A 20,870-nucleotide genomic window follows, 5' to 3' on the forward strand; every position below is an offset into this window, starting at 1 on the left:
TTGTTGGCATTGGCCATGTTCAAGCAAGCGCGGGCGAGCAGCTTGCATTCTCGTTTGGTCTTGATGGGCACTCTGCCCCCAATGATGGTGTGGATGCGGTCGGTTGGCTTGACGTACTTGTGACAGGGATCCGCGTCTTCATCAGCGTTGTCCTCGTTACGCTGCTCCCCTGCGTCATTAGGCTTGTTGGATTTATCCGGAGCCTGTTGGCGTGTGTAGATGGATTTGAGAACACGGCAATTCTCTATGGTATGGTTTGACTTGGGATGGAGTTGGCAGGGTCCTTTCAATGCTTTGGCGTAGTCTTCTTCGTAGTTGCGATGTCCGCCACCTTTTTTAATGATGTTGACTTCGCCGTCATCTTCCCGAGCACGCTTGCCCCTGTAATCGTCACGGCGATTACGCCGCTGATTACGCTGGTCGGGGTGGTCACGAGAATCATTGCGCTGGTTGCGGTGATCAAAATTGTTGTTCCGACCATGGTTGCCGCGGTAGTCGTCGCGGTGTGGGGGGTGGTCAGAGCGTGGAACCTTTGCTGCTTCTTCGATGATTATCTTTTTAGCATCATCGGCGTCCGCATATTTTTTAGCAGTAGCTAGGAGCGCTGTGACTGATTCAGGTCTTTTGCGGAGGAGCTTGTCCCTTAGGGCATCGTGGAAGCAGAGACCAGTGATGAAAGCTTTGATTGCCTCGTTGTCGGAGATTGATGGGACCTTGATGTGCATCTCCGAGAAGCATCGGACGTACTCGTGCAGTGGCTCATCTTTGCGATCTCGAATCCGCTGCAGATCATATTTGTTGCTGGGTTGTTCGCAAGTAGCAATGAAGTTGTCGATGAATGCTTGCTTGAGCTCTTGCCAAGAATCAAAGTAGTTCGCCGGCAAGCTGACCAGCCATTGGTGGCCTGCATGGCCGACGACGACTGGGAAGTAATTAGACATGATGTGCTCATCAGCCATGGCTGATCTGCACGTGGTTTCGTAGAGCATGACCCATAACTCGGGGTTCTCCTTGCCGTCGTACTTCTGGAGTTTTTCGAGCTTGAAGTTTTTTGGCCACATGGCTTGGCGAAGGTGAGGAGTAAACTGCTTCAAACCCAGAGGGCCGTGGGTAGTATCATATTCCATACGGCGATAGGTTTCATGGGATCCACGATCGTTGGCTCTTTGGTTAATGCGATCGCGCAGATCGCGTTCTCCGAGGGAATGGCGGAGATCGTTATTGCCATCACGGCGATCCCGATTGCCACCCTGGTTGACCCTGCGATCGTGGTTATCACGGCGATTGTCGTGGTTGTCTCGTCGATTATCATCCCGGTTGTTGCGGCGGTTGTTATCCCGACCACCATCATGACCACTATTTCTGCCTTGACGGTTGTCTGGTGGGTCGTTGTTGCGCGAGCCACGTTGGTTGGGTGACTGTGGGCGACTTGAGTACTGGCGACTGTGGCTTGATTCGACTGAGACGGACGGAGCCCGGGCTTGGTTTGCAATCTCTGCGGTCTGGGCTATAGCAGCCGTCAGGTAGGCTTGTACATCATCATGAATTGCCTGGATTTCTGGGGTATTGGGTAGTCATTGCATTGTCGCCATAGCAATGGCTACATTGGCGCTTGGAGTCCTGAAGACCTGCTTTTCCCCTACCCTATCAAAGGCATTATTGAGATCGTGTGGCTGGAACCTTATGCGTCATGCCTCCTCTTCTACCTCAGCTTTGGCTTGTCTGCGATTAAACCGGTCAATATTGTGTGCTTCACGTGCTAGCCTTTCTTGTTCTATTTCACCAACTGCCGGTGGTTCGTCATTACTGACGACATTGATTAAGTCTCCTCGCCTTGGTGGGAAGGATGGGAATCGTGGGAACCCCAGGGAGTGGTCTGGGATATCCAGATCGTATTCAACTTCTTCATTGTCATGATGCTGAAGCTCAGTATGGTCAGAGCCAATAGATGCGATGCTGGACGGGGAGCTTGAACCGCCGTCTTGAACTGTGTGGACCGATCCTTCTTGATGCTCCTCAATCCAAACCATGTTGATGAAGTTGCATGGCTTTGGCCGAGGTCGATGTATAAAACATAGATCTGAGCAGCGTTGTATATTGTACGCGTAGTCAGAAGCAGTGTTTCATAGGCCGTATGGCTGAGCCTGGTAATTCTCCATCAAGGCTTCGCACTCAGGGAGTCGGAGACCCGTTGCAGGGGCTGGTCGGCGATGAATGGAGCACCCTTCAGGAGTAGACGTGACCACGAGATCCGTACCGAGTCGTGCGAGATGACTGGCCTGAGCTGGTCGGGTAGATCTATTGTGGGTAGTGGTTACCTGCTCGGTAGGTTGATTTTGAATCGAATCTACCAGAGCTAGGGTTTCAGCAAGCTTGGTGCTGACCCGATCGATGGAGTCGAGCAGGTCGGTGTTGTTGATCTACCTCCCTTTGTAGCGAGGAAGCGAACGATGGGTTGTCGGCGTGGCTAAAGATGATGCTGATGTGGCCGGAGCCAGATCCAATGTGGTTGGAGCCATAGCTGATGTTGGTGAAGCAGTGGTCGACGTAGATTGGATCTGCACCTCCTCCGTGATCATGGCGATGTAGTTGTCGGAGCCAGTGGTCCAGGTGATCTGGCCGATGGTGAACGTGAGGTCGTTCGGTGTAGCCTTGGAGCCGGGGATGATGACCATCTTGTTCGTCTAGGGAGCAGTACACACACCCCCTACCTGGCGCACCACTGTTGACGAAATATGGTCGGTAGTCTACCTAGGGGTATGCCCAAGGTAGTAGATTATCGGTAGACAGGTGCGCAAGCTACAAACGAGATGGTGACGCAAGACAGACACGAGGTTTTATCCAGGTTCGGCCACCGTGAAGGCGTAATACCTACGTCTTACGTCTGATTGTATTGTTTTATGTAAAATGAGATGATTTTGAGAGGGGTCGCCTGCCCGCCTTATATAGTCTGGGGGGCAGGGTTACAGATCTGGAAACTAATCCTAACCAGTTACAATTACCATAGGTGGCCGGATAAGGATTCCTATTCTAACCGACCAGGATCTTGCTTGGTCTCTAAATCTGCCTTGATTCCTTGCGTGGGACTCCGAGCAGATCGGCTGGGCCGCGCGTCATCTTCTAGTGAGCTGGCCCAAACCTAGCCGTAAGGGTATAGGGGTTAATACCCCCACACGAGGCAATTGTTGTTCATGAGACACTTGTTGTTCATGTATCGGCTGCGCTTGTTGAGAAGGATGTTGCATCTCATCATGCCTTTACTCGATATGAGCTGGAGAAGGACGTGGCATGTCATCATGCCCATGCTCGGTACAAGGTGGAGAAGGATGTGGCATGTCATCATGCCCTTGCTCGGTATGAGGTGGAGAAGTCTCTAGCGTATGGTGGTCATGGTCATGGGCCGGTGAGTATACCTCCCCGTCCTCGACAGGTCGCTCTAGAGGATGAACTTCAGTCGGAGTTGGCGAAGACTCGGTCAATACAATGTCCCGTCTGTGCCATAGGATGAACTGGTTCATGACGTCTCCGAGTAACACGAGCCCCTCGGGAGTAGGGTGTTCTATCTTCCAAGTCATGAACTCGGACTTCACGGTATGCACCTCGACCCGAGTATAGTCCTGCGGGATGTCCCTATTGTGCCACGTGCCGCCCAGAGGATGTGCCACGCCCGTTGCCACCTCAATGATCACGTTTTGCCTACCCATCGGAACCACCAATTTGCAACTAGTTGGCGCCCGTATGCGATCGATGGGGGTTCCGGTTGCATTGGAACCTTGACTGCTGGGAACATCCGGAGGGCTGCCAACTACCGCTAGTTCTTCGGGTGGCCCCATTAGTGTCTGTGGCTCCATCATAGATAGTCCTTTCTCTACCAACATCTTTTCAACTAGAGCCTTCACTTGGCGCTCAAGATTAGACTCTCGGTCTCTACCATGTTTCTTGTACATGTGCCTCTCCTCTACGAATCCGTGCTTCTAGGACATCCTCTTCCCTAGCCCCCTAGTGCGTCCTGTGTGCTCGGGGTTTCCCAAGGCAACGATAAGCTCGTCCCTCTCTCTGGAAGGGTTGAATGCGCCCTTCTCCTTGTCTTCAGCAAGTTTCAGTATCTTTGATACCACCTCTTCGGTCTCCGGCTTAGCAAACTTGAGGCTACTACCGGATGAATCCACACTCCTCACGTATATCCATTGTTTGAGGTGTGGCTTCAACTTCAGCACTTCCGTATTCCCGACAGCTTCGACCTCTGCGTCCATCTTCCTAAAGACCTCTTGATTGCCAGCGTAGCCATCGGGGCCTAGATGAGGGTAGTGTTGGTTCTTCTTCGCCTGCTCGCTGTTACGGGCACTGAGGGCTAATGATGCCTCTAAAGTCTTCTCAGCCATGAGCTCCTCCCATTGACTAGGAGTTATGTTGCCATACTCGTGGAAAGGAGTTAACTTCTGTTGGATAAAGTTCTTGTTCAGATTTGACCGCCAACGTCGGAAGCTTTGCCCCATTATCTTAAAAGCATTTTCTTGTACCAACTCGTGCGTTCCCTCCAGAAACCTAAAGTTCTGCTTCAACTTCTCCCATAGGTCCACCTTTTGGCTCATAGGTACAAGATTCTAGCCACGGATAGCTGGGTTCAACTTATCTCTAACTACAAACCCGATGTGATTACGGAATTTCGCCCTGTATGTATATGGCTCAAGGATCTGCCCGTCTAGCCTGACCTCCGTTATCACATAGCATGCCTTGTCGTGATATTGGGTTGGCTTTCTAATCCCCCTCATTTCCTCTTTAGCTGGGCAGTCTCAGTCGTGGTTGTGTCCTGAGGTTGTGGAGCGGAGGCCTCATTGTGAGTATCTATGGCTCCTTCCTCTGATCTCCTTTGCCCCGCTACGTATTGTCCGGCAAGATGAGCCGGAGGCCGACGTCGTCTTTTCAGAGGTTGAGTAGGGACGACCTATGTATACGGCGGGTCAAAAGTGTTAGCAGAGGTAACATATAGCCATAGCATTAGCCAAATTTACAAGCTACTAAGGCTTTATCCGTACCTCGTCGTTTGGATCAAAATCCTTGTCCAACTCGTCCTTCGTTGGCCTCTGTCTGGGTTCTCGTGGGAAAGGATCCTCGGGACTTACATATCCCCCTAATGAGGTGTCGTCATCCTCATCATCATCCCCTTCTTCGCCTTGGGCATCCTCTCCGCCTTCTCTTCCTTGGGCTCGCCCCACTAGATCCTCATCATCGACAAGGTCCTCCTAAGTAAGCATCACTTCTAGACCCTTTTCTAACTCATTATCGAGCTGCTCCTAAGTAAGCTGGTCATCTAGTTCTTGCTCTCCATGGGATGGCTGCTCATCATTCACGGGGCATTGGGATGCACTCTTTGATGTTCGCGACATTTCGTGCCTTGTTCTAAGAGATGCAAGAAAAAAAGTAGTAGAAGTAGTAGTACTAGTGGTAGAAGTAGTAGTACTAGTAGTACAAGTAGTAGTACTAGTACTAGTACTAGTAGTAGTAGTAGTAGTACTTGTAGTAGTACTAGTAGTAGTAGTAGTAGTACTTGTAGTAGTAGTAGTAGTACTTGTAGTAGTAGTAGTAGTACTTGTAGTAGTAGTAGTCAAACAAAGAGAAAACAGGACTAGCCCACTGCATATGCTATATGACTCAAACAAGATGGACAGAAGAAAAGATAATGGGGATCTACAGTGTCCTTGCATGAGTGACTACTTTTGGTTACTCAGAATTCTATTGTCCAGTAAATAAAGTTACTGCTCATATTTGGTTATCTCTGATTCTCTGTGTTTCTTGGGTTTCTAATTCTAGTGATCATTGTGGTAAATTCAGGTTGACTTGGGAAGTCATTTTTGTTAGTAGATTGGTGATTGTTCTCTGATCGTCCTGAATATGGGGTCCATATTTAAGTTTCTATGCTTTTTTCTTTGACTTGTATGGATTTGTTAGGTACCTCTAGAAAAATCTCTAAGAAAACCATGCCCATATATGATTGTACTGGTATTGTGTTTAGGTATTGATTGATTAAACCAAGTAGACATCTTTGTAGAGTAACTTCTATGTGCCAGTTTTCCTTGTGATGTATTGTTTTATGGTACACTTGCTATCTTCAGTACACTATTGTTTATCTGCTACTTGTTGTTTCATCGCTCATCTTGGATCCTAGAGTTTCTCGAAGCTTTCATATTATATCATCCATCTGTACAAACTTTACACTTGGTAACTAAGGGATTTGACATAATTTTGCAGACCAATCGCTTGACCATATATCAGTCAGTTCAGCACCAAAGAAGTCTAGTACTTCCTCACGAGGCCGGCACCATAATTTCTCATCATCAACATGCAAAGATTTTCTCCAGAAGTTTGTGGACAGTGAACTTTTAACTTCAAGCCTTGAGGATTGGTTCTCTGGTCACAGTGAAGATTGTGGTTTTAGGAAGCTAGCTTTTGATGTTCCTTTTGACCTTACTGAATTACAGAATTTTGATTATGCTCTGGAGGGTGTTACTTTTCAGCAGCTAGTAAGGATGCCAAATGCTCTATATGCGTCAACATCAGATGTTTTTGAAGCTACTGCATATCTTGCTTTGGAGGATTTCCTTCATGCAGGCATTAAAGGATTGTGGGAAACTTTCTGGGGCCCTGATGAGGCAATGCCTTCCTCAGTTTCCTGTATACATAGCTCAAGTTCCAAGTTGTATCCTGCTGAGAAGGCTATTAGCAGTGGAAAACTCGATGGTGTTTGTGCAACTTCTGTACTGCTGAAGAATTTGAAGAATTCACAAGGAAGATGGGATCATATTGTCGTGTTGGCTTTGTTGAGACCTGATATTGGAATGGTTTCTGCACAGGGTGACTAGGAGCCATCTCCTGCAGTCTTAGGGGAGGCACTGTTCTTTGCTTTGCGTGTCCTACTATCTCGAAGCCTTAGCAGACCCTCCACTGTTCTTCGCAATTTAGACTATGTTTACTTGCTTCTTGTTGATTCATAGTTTGGAGGAGTGGTAAAAGTGCAAGGTGATTTGAACAAGCTGGATTTTGATCTGAACAATGTTTATGACTGTGCTGCTGAATGGATAAAGAAACATGCCAAAATTTCAGTTTCTTCCATAGATCTAGTTTGGAACAAACTTGGGAATGCTAACTAGGGAGACATTGGGACCCTTCAGGTTCTCATTGCAATATTTCACTCAATGATCCAATTTTATGGAGAGCCTAAGTATTCTCTAGATGAACTGGCAACAGAACATAGTTCTAGGCTACAAAGTCGAAGACCAGAAAGACATTTGGTGGACAGACAAGCTAATGGTAACGGTTTATTTTGATTCCAACAGCGAAGCCATTCTCCTGAAATTGTCGAAGTATAGGAGGAAGCAGCTGTTGATGTGAAACCACACGAAACCTTAAGGCTTGAAATAGGATCTGTTGTATTGATGGATGATGCTTACGTACAGAAAGGTTTTCTAATCAATGACATCCTAACAGACAGTGATCCTCCTATTTATACTTCGACTCCTGTAGAAGAACCTACCAAAACCTACTTGTTGTATGTAGGCTCCAGCCCTTCTCATTTGGAACCAGCATGGGAGGATATGAACTCCTGGTACTAAGTACAGAGGCAGACCAAAGTACTGACTGTGATGAAGCAAAGATGCATTTCTAGCAGATATATACCACAGATGGTATCTTCTGGACGGGTCATCCATCTAGGCCCATGTAACAAGCCTAACTATGTGGAGCATCTGACGCAGAAAGTTTAATTTATCTCCTATATTTCTCTTGTGGTGAGTACTAGATCAACAATAATGGTGAGTACTAGATCAAAAGAAATAATAAAAATTTAGAACATCTACCAACCTCATAACTATAGAATAGCTTTGCGACACAACAATGCACAAGCAGCGTGTTGAAGAGTTCAACTCAAAGGGTCTGGAAAATCTCTAACAATGAAGCTAAAAGGAGTTCTTTTGTTTCTTCATGTGGCATCCCCCTGAAAACGAGTATATTACCCCCACCGACCAAAAGACCTAACATTCTAGAAATTACTGCAAAAGTGCTAAGTGGTGGTACCATAAAAAAATTTGTGGTATGAAATGGCAACTCCATTTCATTTAATCGATATGACACCTCAATATGTTATAAAATGAAACTTGGGCAAGTTCCTTCGAATTCAACATTGCCTGCAGCAACCTGTAGATATAGTTGAGAAATATTCTGCTTATTTGCATAGGTAACGCTATGATATGTTCCTTGTAAGATCAACACAATACTATTACAGTGGGTACAAAAATAATCATTCAGCTCCTCGTATGTGTTTTTAGTCTTTACCATCCAAAGAGCATTTACTCTAATGTGAGTACCATCCAGGTAAATTATGTCCATATATTTATTTCCTCACAGGACAAGTCTTTCAAAAATGAAAAGCAGTAAAGCACAAATATCTAGCTAAGATGTGCTAGAGCTTTCTTAATGCTTGTGAATAAATGTACAGTCACAAAAAATAATCAGCCGAATATAGGCAATCATATCTGTAATTGATTCTAAGGAGTTGGCCAGCTATGGCTTATAATTGGTTGTAAGCTCAGAAATAAACAAACTCGAGTAGCTATGATACTAATTTCTTCCCCCCTTAGAGTATGAAATCTAACGCTAATACTATAGACATTCATAGAGTTGACGAGCATCCTAATTTATTGTCTCGATGGGATTCGGAGATTACCTCGCCTTGACGAGGTCGGTCCACAACCGCCGCCGCACCTGGTCGCAATCGGTTAAGGGGCTTCGCGGCGAGGAAGATCCAAGCGATCCTGCTTGACTGAGAGAGAGGTGGGAGCACGTCTGGGTGGCGAGGGAGATCCAGGGGATGGTCCTCAGCGGATTAGGGGGGAGCTTGGCGTCAGGCAGGTCATGGCCACAGGCGGGCGGCGCTCGTCGATGCGCGCTGGTTCGGCGGGTAAGGCGCGGCAAGGCACAGACGGCGTGGGTGGTCAAGCGTGCTGGACCTGGCTTGCGGATGCGGAGAGGGCTGCAGCGGTGGAGGACAACGACCTCGGTGCGGCGGTGGTCTGAATTTGGGCTGCCCTTCCAAACCCTAGCCGGCCCGGCAAGGACGGAGGTCGAGGTCGAGGTCCGAGATGGGCGTCGCGGCCTGTGGAACGATGGTGGATGGGGCAGGGGCGGCGGCTGGGGTCAGAGAGATGGTGGAGGAGGCGGTGGAGGGGTCAGGGAGGGGCAGGCGCCGGCGGTGCAGGCGGCGCCGGCGGCGAAATTGGGCAGCCTGACGGTGGAGGAGCCCGATTTCGCCCAACACTTAGCGCCCACAGCGACGATCACTGTAATATACCTCAGAGGCACTATAGGGGTGGCTGAGGTTATAAGCCGCCCCTACAGGGGCACTGTAGGGGCGGCTGAGTTTATAAGCCGCCCCTACAGTTGAATTTTTTTTTCAAAATTCTAAATCAAAATAAATTATTCACATGTAAATAATAAATAATACAGTACAAAATTTTATAATTAATTTTTTATAGATATATTTACATATACAATAACTAAAACAACTACAACGGTTTAAAATTGCAAAATTGAACCTTTAAAAATGAGGAAAAATTTTTAAATTTTAAAAAATTAAAATCAAAACTACTAAAATAATTTTGAGACACCAAATGATCTCAAATGAAATTTTGATAAACATCAAAGTTGTAGAGGTCATGAAGATCTCCAACTTTTTTTTTGGTCATCTTGTCATTTGACAAAATTTGAACCTTTCAAATTTGAAATTTCAAAAAATGACAGGTTCGAACCAAAATTGGAGACCCAAAATGATTTCAACATAAAAAGTGATGAATACCAAAGTTGTTCAACTCATTAATATCTACAACTTTTATTTTAGTCATCTTGTCATTTGACAAAATTTGAACCTTTCAAATTTGAAATTTTGAAAAACGACAAGTTCAAACCAAAATTTGAGACCCAAATTGATTTCAACATAAACAGTAATGAATACCAAAGTTGTTCAACTCATGAATATCTACAACTTTTATTTTGGTCATTTCTTCATTTGACAAATTCTTAGCACACATTGTTCACTAATCTTACACATGTCTCATATAGTTTATAAAACCTTATGAGAGATGTGTCACATTTGTGAACAATGTCATTACCACTTTGTCATATGAAGAAATGACCAATACAAAAGTTGTAGATCTTGATGAGTTATTCAACTTTGGTATTTATCACTTTTTCAGCTGAAATCATTTGGGATACCAAAATCTTGTCTGAAGTTGCATTTTTTTTAAATTCAAAATTTAAATTGCTCAAACTTTTCATATGTATATATTGACAAAACCAACAAAATAAATTGATAGAGAATGATTTTAGAAAATTTTAGGAAAAAAATCATCAGATTTGGAGTTAGTATGAGGAAGAAAAACTAGTTACAAAGTTGACCCACAGATTAAGAAAAGAAATCACACTGTTCACTATGATTTCTCTTTTTAATCTGTGGGTAAACTTTGTAACTAGTTGTTCTCCATCATACTAACTCCAAATGTGATGGGTTTTTTTCCTAAAAAATTCTAAAATCATACTTCAGCATTTAAGTTTGATCAAACTTGGATGTAACAATGTTTTACACATTTTAAAATTTGAAATTTGACAAGTTCAAACCAAATTTTCAAACCCTAAATGATTTCAGATGTAAAAGTGATGAATACAAAAGTTGTTCAGCTCATCAAGATCTACAACTTTTATTTTGGTTATCTTGTCATTTGACTAAATTTGAACCTTTCAAATTTTGAAATTTGAAAAAAGACAAGTTGAAACTATAATTTGGACCCCCAAATTATTTCAACTGAAAAAGTAATGAATACCAAAGTTGAATAACTCATGGAGATCTACAACTTTTATTTTGGTAATTTCATAATTTGATAAATTCTTAGTATACATTGTTCACACAAACATACGTGAATGTAGTCTCAAACACACACACATAAATGTAGTTTCAAACACACATACATAAATGTAGTCTCACATACATGAATGTAGTCTCACACACATACATGAATGTAGTCTCACACACATACATAAATGTAGTCTCACACACACATACATGAATGTAGTCTTATGAACACTAACACACTTACATAAACTAGCTAGCCCACCATGACAACTTTCCCCTTGACACCTTTTTGTTCCTATGGCAATACATCTTTGGGCAGGTTCTTTTCCACAGCCTCGATCTTCTTACAAAAGTCTATGAATAGCGGCATCTCATCGCACTTATTGTAAGCTTCAACATCATCCATGCCATCAACTCCGATGATATGTTGTTTCCCGGAGGCCACCACGTGCTTTGTCTTCTTCTTTGGGGGAGGTTACTTTGCGGGTCGAGCATATAGAAGACTTGCGCGACACATTCAGCGAGCATCCAAGGGTCATCCTGGTAGCCTACATTCTGGAGGTCGACGACTCTCTGTCCGTTCTCATTCAATTGATGTTGCTTGATCCAGCGGCATCGAAACAGGGCCTCGTAGGACCACATTTCATGCAAGAAGCTAGGGCCTAGCGCCTCGATCTGGGTGAATCATGAGATGTACCATTATATCAAAAAAAGCGGGAGGTAAACACATCTCTAGCTGGTTCTGGGTCTCCACCCACTACAAGAATTTTGGGATTGTATGACAAAGTGTAATCGTCATGTTAAGGGCAGATATTGTCATAAAAAGAAATTTGTGACGAAAAAGTGGTCGTCACGCTGTCGTCACAAAACGAACGACACAAAAAGTACCGCGTGACAAAAAATGGAAGGCCGTCACAAAATGTCAAGACCTTTTGTGACGGTTGAACTTATTCGTCACATATTCCTATAATTTGTGACGCCAGCTGTCGTCACATTAGAGTGGTCAACGCATCATATAATACATGACCCGTCACAAATTGAAAGTAGCCAGTGTTGACTGGAGAACTATTTGTGACGACTCCTGATCGTCATACATCATTATGTGACAATTTCCTCCGTCGTGTTAGGTATGGCTTCGGAGAAAATGAGGAGTTTTTTGTGATGTCATTTGTCATCATATAATATTATGTGACATTAAGGTTTTGTCATGTTTTGTACTCGTTTGATAAAGTGAAGTAGTCTTTTGTGACAAACAGAGGCGTCATATAGCATTATGTGACAGTTAACTTGTGTATTGCTTTGTATACATATATATATCTAGCAGATCGTCACGAAATGTCCTTGCATTCAATGATGACTGCAGCACAGATCTCCATTACAGGTCACATACACACAGATATACACATACATCTCAGAGTCCATCATCCACAAGATTGTATCAGTAGGCATCATCCATCACAGCCATCAGAACTCATAAGTCATACAGAACTGAGGCAAACCATCATACACACATTGCAACTGGAAATATAACAAGTGCTTGCAAGCAAGAGCAACACCAAAGTTTCTGGTTCCATCATTCCATCATACAAGTTCAAACTGTTCAACCACAACACACAGGTTCATACATAGTTCTGACAACATAGTTCACAAACATAGAAACATAGTCCTCAAAGTGGCAACAGAGAAAGTTTGTTGTTCAAGCAAGGTAGCAGAAGATAAGGCATGGGCATTGTGAACATGGAGTGCATCCAGACCTACCTCAATCTTTTAGGAGTTTCAGCACCGCTCGCAGCAGTGCATTAGTCTCATCAAACCTTGTACTCATCCCCTTCACCTCTTCTTGGGTCTGGCGCAACAAACTTTGGTGTTCTTCAAGAGAGGCCTGCTGAACTCGAAGCTATTCCTGCAACTCTTCCTGCTTCCTTGCAGCATCCTCTCTTTCTGCTTGGAGTGTTGCCTAAAATTGAGCTTGCAAGCGGGCTTCTACTGCAGCTGTTGTGGACCGGGCAGCACTCTGTGCTTTAGTGACACCAATGTTTGGGAGGAATGTTGAGGAACGGCTGATCTGGCTTAGACTATCAGCAACAATCTTTGATGGAGACTTTGGTGCTTCTCCTTCTTCTGGTTCTCTTGCCTTCTCTGCAACCATTTGTGCCTACATATAATGATTCCACTTGTTAACAAGGCCATACAACAGTGTTCAATCAGGCATGAATTTGAGTACAGTACATGTATGCAATAATTATTGATAACTTACATATATGTCATCCGTAAGCTGAGTACGACCATTTTGTGGACTGTTCATACATTCCCCAAAGAATTCAATAGGATCTGGCTCCATGTTGTTGTACTTAGGCCTCTGCATCATGTAAAACACAATTTTCAATGATATCCAAGAAGGTAAAGTGAGGGGTGCAGAAACATGGGATTATTTGTACAAGTCAACAGGAAGATGACCATAAATCCATCATTCAAAGACTAGTACTATAACACATGCATGGTGCAAGCATAATTCATTCAAACTCAGTTTGTCTTCACATTATTTATCCATGCAGTTAAGCAGCAGCAGCAGCAGGCTAATCTTACCAATGCAAGCAGATATCATGTTAGAAAAGCATCATGCTCATCCTACCCATGCAAGCAGCAGCAGCAGGAGGCTAATCTTACAAAAAACCAGTTTGTGATTGAAAAGCATAGGTCACCACAGAAATAATCAGAGCATGTGCTAACTTGACAGTTCAAAAGCAATCGATAACTACTATGGTACAAACGTCCCATCTTTGAAGTTAATTGCGCAAAAGATATAGTTTTCGTACCAGGCTGACCTAGATCCAGTCCTTTGGTGAAGCTACACTTGCCCTTGGTTTGCTTTATTCTTTTCACTTTTCTCCTGCACCACAAATGCAATACAAAGTTTTCATTCACATGCACATAGTTGAAATTGCATATTAACGAAAACAGATGATGCAGGGCATGGACCTGATTCTTTGGGTCACACCAGTAGTCTACCAGCTGGGTCTTTCTTCATCTTCGGTGGAGGTTGCTTGGCCAGCAGTTGTTCTCTTGTCAGTGATGAGTCGAAGTACCTCCTTTTGAGGTGATACCTCTGCTGTCGTACTCCCCTCTTAACGATATCAGTGCATGCAGCCCTGCTTGGTCCCTCATGCTCAACTTGCACATCCAACCTTGTCTGCAGCCACACAAATGAGTTATTAGACACAATTTTGTACATGGAAGTAGATTAAGGAAAGAAAGTATTTGGAGTGAAATAGCTCTCACCGCCACTTTGTCAAGCACTTTTTGTACTTGTGTAGGCCCCTCATCTCTTTCATAAAGCTTCCAAGATGTGAAGATAGGGAGCTGGTCTCTAAGGGCAACACCAGTCTCTGATGCCAGCTTTGCTGCCTGAAGTGGGACATCAGGTCTCTTCTTCCCTTCAACAACTTGAATAGGCATCATGTTTCCTCTTTTTACCAGCCTCTCTAAGCCAAGACCAATGGTTTTCTTACGGACTTCCTTTTGGGCCACTGCAATTGGCAAACAATAATAAAAATGTGTTCATATAGCAGTAACAAGTGTAGATATGCAATAGAGACAATAATGCTTGGAAATTTTGTTTACCTGGAACCAAGCTAGTCTGTCCCTCTCCTTGCTCTACATGGCCCTCTAAATTTGCAGCATCAAGTTGCTCACCGGACTCATTGATTTCATTGCTTTGCCTAGAGCTCCGTGCACCTGGCGAGGTGTCTGTAGGAACTGGTTGGGTGACACTAGTTGTGCGAGTAGGTTGCTGAGTCTGTTTAGGAGTAGTATGGTCACTGTTTGCAATAGGCTGAGACATGGCTGAACTGATCTGGTTGCCTCTAGGTGGAGACCTTAGGCAAGGGTTTGCACCAGTCACAGACCGGGCGCAGTTAACCTGGTGTATTTTGTAGGACTAGGCACTGTCCTTGGATTAGGGGCAGACAAGGCTGGACTGGATGTGGTGCTTTTTGGAGTAGTAGGAACTGTGGTAGTAGTTTCTGTGGTTTGAGTCTGGCTGCCGCTTGTACTTAGGTGGCCTTGCAGTTGGGTGGCACTGGAAACGGCATTAGGTTTGGGGTTGGCTTTGGTAGTGTTCTTAGGAGGCAAGGGATGTCTCTCCTTAGGTGGTGGACGCCCTCCTAGCGAAGGCATGGCTGCCTGTAGCCTAGTGACTCTTCCTGGCGTGCGTGGTGGCTGCTAGCTGTCAGCCGTCATTGATGCTAGCTTTTGCTTCTTCTGCTGAGGCCTTGTTCCTGGAACCATCTCTTCTACCTACCAAGATAAACATCCATATTATTAATGTAGAAACAAGTGACCTAGTAGATTAAATGATACAATGAGCTACATGTTTCAAATAGACAGACCTCATTAGTGAGGTCATCATCAGATTCATCATCGCTGTCAGATTCGTTATCAATTTCAGAGCATGGATCATAATCAATGTCAGAGCCCTGTTTGTCAGTGACTACAGTCTTCGCTTTCCCCTTTTTCTTTTCTAAAAAAACATCACTAACTGTCTGAGCTAAGACCTCAATGCCTAGAGACTTAAAAACATCCTGAATATTCTATACATTCTCATCCCTCTGCTGCTCGTACTTGCTTTTCGTCATTTGTTGTATTACTTAGTACGAGCAATTGCAGAAAGATCAGAAACTGGAAACAGTTTCTGTAGAGGAGTTGAAAAGAAATACTCACAGATCAGTATGATTTTAGAAAATGGTAGATAGAAGGCAAAATAACAATAAAAGGTAGAAAGAAGGCAAAATAACAAATCCATATTGCATAACAAATCATTACTCAAAAGCCTACAAAAGCTACTCAGTTTCCCTAGTTATGTCAGCCAGCCAGTTCTCTTTCTGTAGTTTTGAAGGCACAAAATCAAGAATAACAAGCACTATAGATAGATCAGATTGGTCATGCAGCAACACGTTCTGGAGAAAACATCCCATGCCCAACTACAGCCATGCTTGAAAATCTATCCATGGTCCAACATCTATTAAGCATAGCCAGCATATGACTTTGTGCAAGTTCCGGCTTGGTGGTGGATCCGGCTTACGTCGAGGCGGAGGTGACGAAGTTCGGGATGCCGGCTTGGTGGTGGATCCGTGGCTTGGGGTCGATCCATGGATGCCGGCGGTGTGATCTACTGTTCTGGCCTCCGGCGTTGGGTTGCACGTCGTCGGCGCTTGGCGCCGCTATGTTGCGGGGAGGGAGGACGAAATGGCCATGCTCGGCGACGCTAGTGTTAGGGAGGAGGCGGCGCTAGGGTTAGGGAGGAGGCGGCGCGAGGGTTAGATGGCAGTGGAGGCAGGCGTTTTGGCGGTGGTCGGTGCGGCGGCAAGGGGTGGTGGCGGCGGTGGGCGGTGGAGTCGAGCGCACGAGATTGGGGATTTTTCCCCTAAGTGTGACCGAGCAAGAGGATAAGGCGCTGGGGCTTGGGTGGCTTGAGCGGGAAGCGGGGTGGGCCCCATATGTCGACAAGCGGGAGAGCGCGGGAGAGAGCGTCCGGCGGCAGCGAAAATTTTGGCCTGACGACTGGGCCCGATTTGTCGGCGGCCGGACCTGGGCTGGCCGAATTTTTTTACTGGTGCAGAGGGTCCACTAGTCAGTGACCCTTTTATTGTTATTAGGATTTGAAATGAATGTTTGGGGTATTAAACGATAGAAAATGGAAATAATGTCTGAAACAAAATTGTACAACTCGTCGAAATCTACAATGTTGGTTTTGGGTATTTTTTCATTTGACACTTTTTGATAGTTTCAAATTTGAATTTCAAAAAATTTGAGCTTGGAACTAAAATTAGGGGTACTAAATAATTTCAGATTTAAAAGTGATGAACACAAAGATTGCACATCTCATGAAGATGTACACTTCTTGTTTTGGGAGTTTGTTCATCCAAGGAAGTGACAATAACTTTGTTCACAGAAATCATACATCTCACTCAATGTTCATGAAACTATAAGAGTGAATGTAAAATTTGTGAACTACTTTTTTACCACTTTGTCAAATGGGAAAATGGCCAAGCTAACACTTGTTGGTCTTCATGAGTTGAACAACTTTCTTATTCATGAATTTTATAGCTGAAGTCATTTTGAGTTTCAAATTTTGGATTCAAATTGTATATTTTTATAAATTGGACTTTTGAACTGTTCAAAACATGGTACCTGACTATATGGTATAAATCATCACAACACATTGATAGATCATGATTTTAGAAATTTTTAGGAGAAAAAATAGATTTGGAGATTGCATGTAGGAGAAAGACTTGTTATAAGATTTTGCCATGGATTAAAAAAACAAATTCACCAACAATTCACAGGGAGCAAGAAATGCTGAAGAACATCTTATGGCCCACATGTCATTGAAACACCGGGCCCACATGTCATATAAAGAAGGGGTATGTACACTTGCTCCCTGGTGCTCGGACCAGCTAACATGCTCAGTGGCCCGCTCGGCCACTGTCTCTGGCCTGCAGCCTCTCCCCGCCGCCCCGACCTGCAGCCTCGCCGGCGATGAGGACCTGCAGGCCCGCCGACGACTAGCACTGCAGCTTCAGGCCCTCCCCTCCAACCGCGCCCCTCACCTCACCTCCCCCCACCTCACCGGCGACGAGCACCGGCAGGGCCACCGGCGACGAGCAGCTGCAGGCCCTCTCCTCCAACCGCACCGACCCTCACCTCCCCCGACTTCAATGGCGACGAGGACCTGCAGGCACCGTGGTGTAGCCTGGCCGTCCAAGCCGTGGTGGAGCTTGACCGGCCCGATCTGCTCCCTCACCGTCCACCTGCAGCCACGACAACCACCCCCACAAGGTGAGCTACTACCGATCTAAAAAAACAAGGCTGAACTAACCTTTTCCTGATACTTCATCTCATAGGAAGAACCAGTGTTCAAATGAAATATTGTGTATTGCCTTGAAGAAAACAGTGAACCATTTTATGTTATCTTGGTCATGAAAATAAACAATGCTAATTACTGTCTTTTATTTATCTAGGTCGAGATGGACAGAAGTTGGATTTATAACAGTGAACCATTTTTGCCGGCATTTTTGTGTGGTGTTCAGCAATTCATGGAACATGTCAGAGCTAGATTTAGTGCAGATGAGAAGATCAAGTGCCCATGCCGAAAATGCCTGAACCACATAGACAAAAGCCTAGATGATGTACACGAGGATATCGAACTCAATGGTATGTCTAGGTGCTATACTAGGTGGGTTTACCATGGAGAGGAAGAAACTGATGTTGGACAAGATGAAGATGGAGAACTTGTTGTACCAGAAGATATGTCATGGGATGGAAATGACCAGGCACCACTTGATGAGGAAGGACAAGCTAAAGATGTCTTAGATGACGGTGCAAGGGGAGTTCAGGGGTTGATTCAAGATTTGTGCGACGCAGCAAGCCATGGCTTCGGTGGTAACTTATATAAAGAAATTATGGAAGAGGCAAAGCGTGAACTTTATCTAGGTTGCACCGAGGAGTCTAGGCTATCTTTTATTATTGAACTACTGCATATCAAAGTGTACAATCGGATAACAACATCTGGGTTCGATACTATGCTTGAGTTGCTTTCTTCATCTTTGAAGAATGTGCCCGGACTTCCTAAGTCCTATAAAGAAATGAAAGCTTTGCTTCGGAAGCTTGGTTTTGGTTATGTTTCTATTGATGTGTGCAAGTTTGATTGTGCCTTATTTTGGAAGGACCATGAAGCTGATGATCATTGCCCAGTTTGTGGATTCACAAGATGGAAAGTGAACAAGGAGGGCAGAAAGAAAGTTGCTCACAAGGTCCTCCGTTACTTTCCAATAATTCCTCACCTTCAAAGGCTTTTCATGTCAAAGCAGCGAGCACAGTATGCAAGATGGCACAAGGAAAAGAGGGTGCCAGTTGAGAATGAAATGAGACATCCTGCTGATGGGGAAGCTTGGAAAGATTTTGATGACACTTTCAAGTCTTTTGTAGATGATCCCCGTAGTCTGAGGTTAGCCATTGCTAGTGATGGATTTAACCCATTTGGTCAGATGAGCAATTCATATAGCATATGGCCAGTGATAGTGGTACCATACAATTTTCCACCATGGATGTGTATGGACCAATCCAATTATATGCTTGCTTTACTAATTCCAGGCAAAAAATCACCAGGCAAAGATTTCCATGTGTTCATGCAGCCTTTGATAGCAGACATGATAGAGCTTTGGAAGGGTGTGAAAACTTATGATGCAGTTGAAGGCAAAGACTTCAGCCTGCGTGCAGCGATTCTGTGGGGAATCCATGACTACCCTGCATTAGGCACCATGTCAGGCAGAACCACTAGGGGTTACTTCGCATGTGTGCACTGTGATGAGAATCCATGCTCCTGCGGTCTTAGAAACAAGATTGGTTTCTTAGACCATAGACGTTTCCTCCCTAACGACCATACTTGGAGGAAAAACAAATCTTTCAATGGTAGGCATGAAAAAAGAGAGAAGCCAAGGAAATTTAGTGCAGATGAGGTTATGGCAAGGTTGAATGAAGTTTGCTATGTTCCAGGCAAGAATCCAGATAAGCCAAAATCAAGAAAATGACGACGTAATGAAGATGAACTAGTATAGCATCTCAAGGTTAGCTTGTATGATTTGGAATACTGGCCAAAATTGAAGCTACAGTACAACCTTGATGTTATGCACATAGAGAAAAACATATGTGAAAACATTTTGTCAACTCTACTTAATATTCCAAACAAGACAAAGGACACCGTCGCTGCTAGACTAGATTTGGAGGACAGAGGTATAAGAAAGGAGCTTCATTTGCTAGATGACAGTGGTAGTTCATCATCAAAGCCAAGAGCTTGTTACGTTCTAAATACAGAAAATAGGAAGAAGTTCTTGTAATTTGTGAGCAATGTTAAGTTTCCAGATGGCTATGCCTCCAATATATCAAGATGTGTCAATATGGAGGGAGGAGGATCAATGCATGGGCTGAAAACACATGACTGCCATATAATGCTGCAGCGTATCTTACTAGCTGCCCTTCGTGGTTTGGTGCGCAAAGACGTATATGAAGTGATTGCTGAATTGGGTAGGTTCTTTAGACAACTTTGCTCCAAAACTCTAAAGGTTGATGCACTACACCAGATGAAGGAAGATATTGTGCTTATCCTTTGCAAGCTAGAGAAAATTTATCCTCCAGCATTCTTCGATGTTATGGTTCACCTAGCAGTACACTTACCTGATGAGGCACTCCTTAGGGGACCGGTGCAGTATGGATGGATGTATCCCATTGAGAGAAGGTTGGGCACCTTTAAGCGTTTCGTCCGCAATCAAGCAAGACCTGAAGGATCTATTGCAGAGGCATACAGTGCCTATGAGTGTATGACCCAATGCTCAACATATTTCAGTGACATCATTAGTAGGTTCACTAGGCCTAAAAGAAACTTAGATGGAGAAGAGAACATCTCACCCAATGGTTACTCTATTTTTGGTCATGGTACTAACCTGTTGGGTGCTTCAAAACTTCATTACGAAGACAAAGACTATGACTCCATGGTTTGGTTTGTTCTAAATAACTGCGAAGAGGTTGATGAATACAAAGAGTGAGTAATTCAAGTCATTTCATTTCACCCATGTTTATTCAATACTAGTGTCACAAGATAACTAATTATTCTCTTCCTTTGCAGCATCTATAGGGCAGAATTACAACAACAAGGGGTCAACGATGTTGAAAAAATGATGTCAACACAATTCGCTGCATGGTTCGAGGATCATGTGTGTGCAACTTCTACAACATGACTTAATAATTTATGAAACAGTAAATTTTGAAACTCACTTATTCTGTATGTTTTCAACCTGTAGATTACCACATTGAAATACCAAGGCAGTACACATGTTGATGAAGACCTGTACTCACTAGCATGTCGGCTGGATCCGTGAGTGCGTTCTTACACATCCTATATAATCAATGGGGTACGGTA

General features: G+C 44.3%; 1 protein-coding gene and 1 pseudogene across 1 annotated transcript; both read left to right on the plus strand.

Moving 5' to 3' along the window:
• The first annotated feature begins 5,978 nt into the window (after positions 1 to 5,978).
• LOC136502003 (uncharacterized) lies at positions 5,979 to 7,760 on the plus strand (annotated as a pseudogene).
• Positions 7,761 to 17,922: 10,162 nt separating this feature from the next.
• Positions 17,923 to 19,485, plus strand: LOC136502004 (uncharacterized). Its single transcript, XM_066497496.1, has one exon. It carries the CDS (start codon positions 17,923 to 17,925, stop codon positions 19,483 to 19,485), a length of 1,563 nt encoding a protein of 520 aa, XP_066353593.1.
• Positions 19,486 to 20,870: the final 1,385 nt, after the last annotated feature.

This window comes from Miscanthus floridulus, chromosome 13, assembly GCF_019320115.1.
Source record: "Miscanthus floridulus cultivar M001 chromosome 13, ASM1932011v1, whole genome shotgun sequence".
In the NCBI taxonomy this organism is placed as follows: Eukaryota; Viridiplantae; Streptophyta; class Magnoliopsida; order Poales; family Poaceae; genus Miscanthus; species Miscanthus floridulus.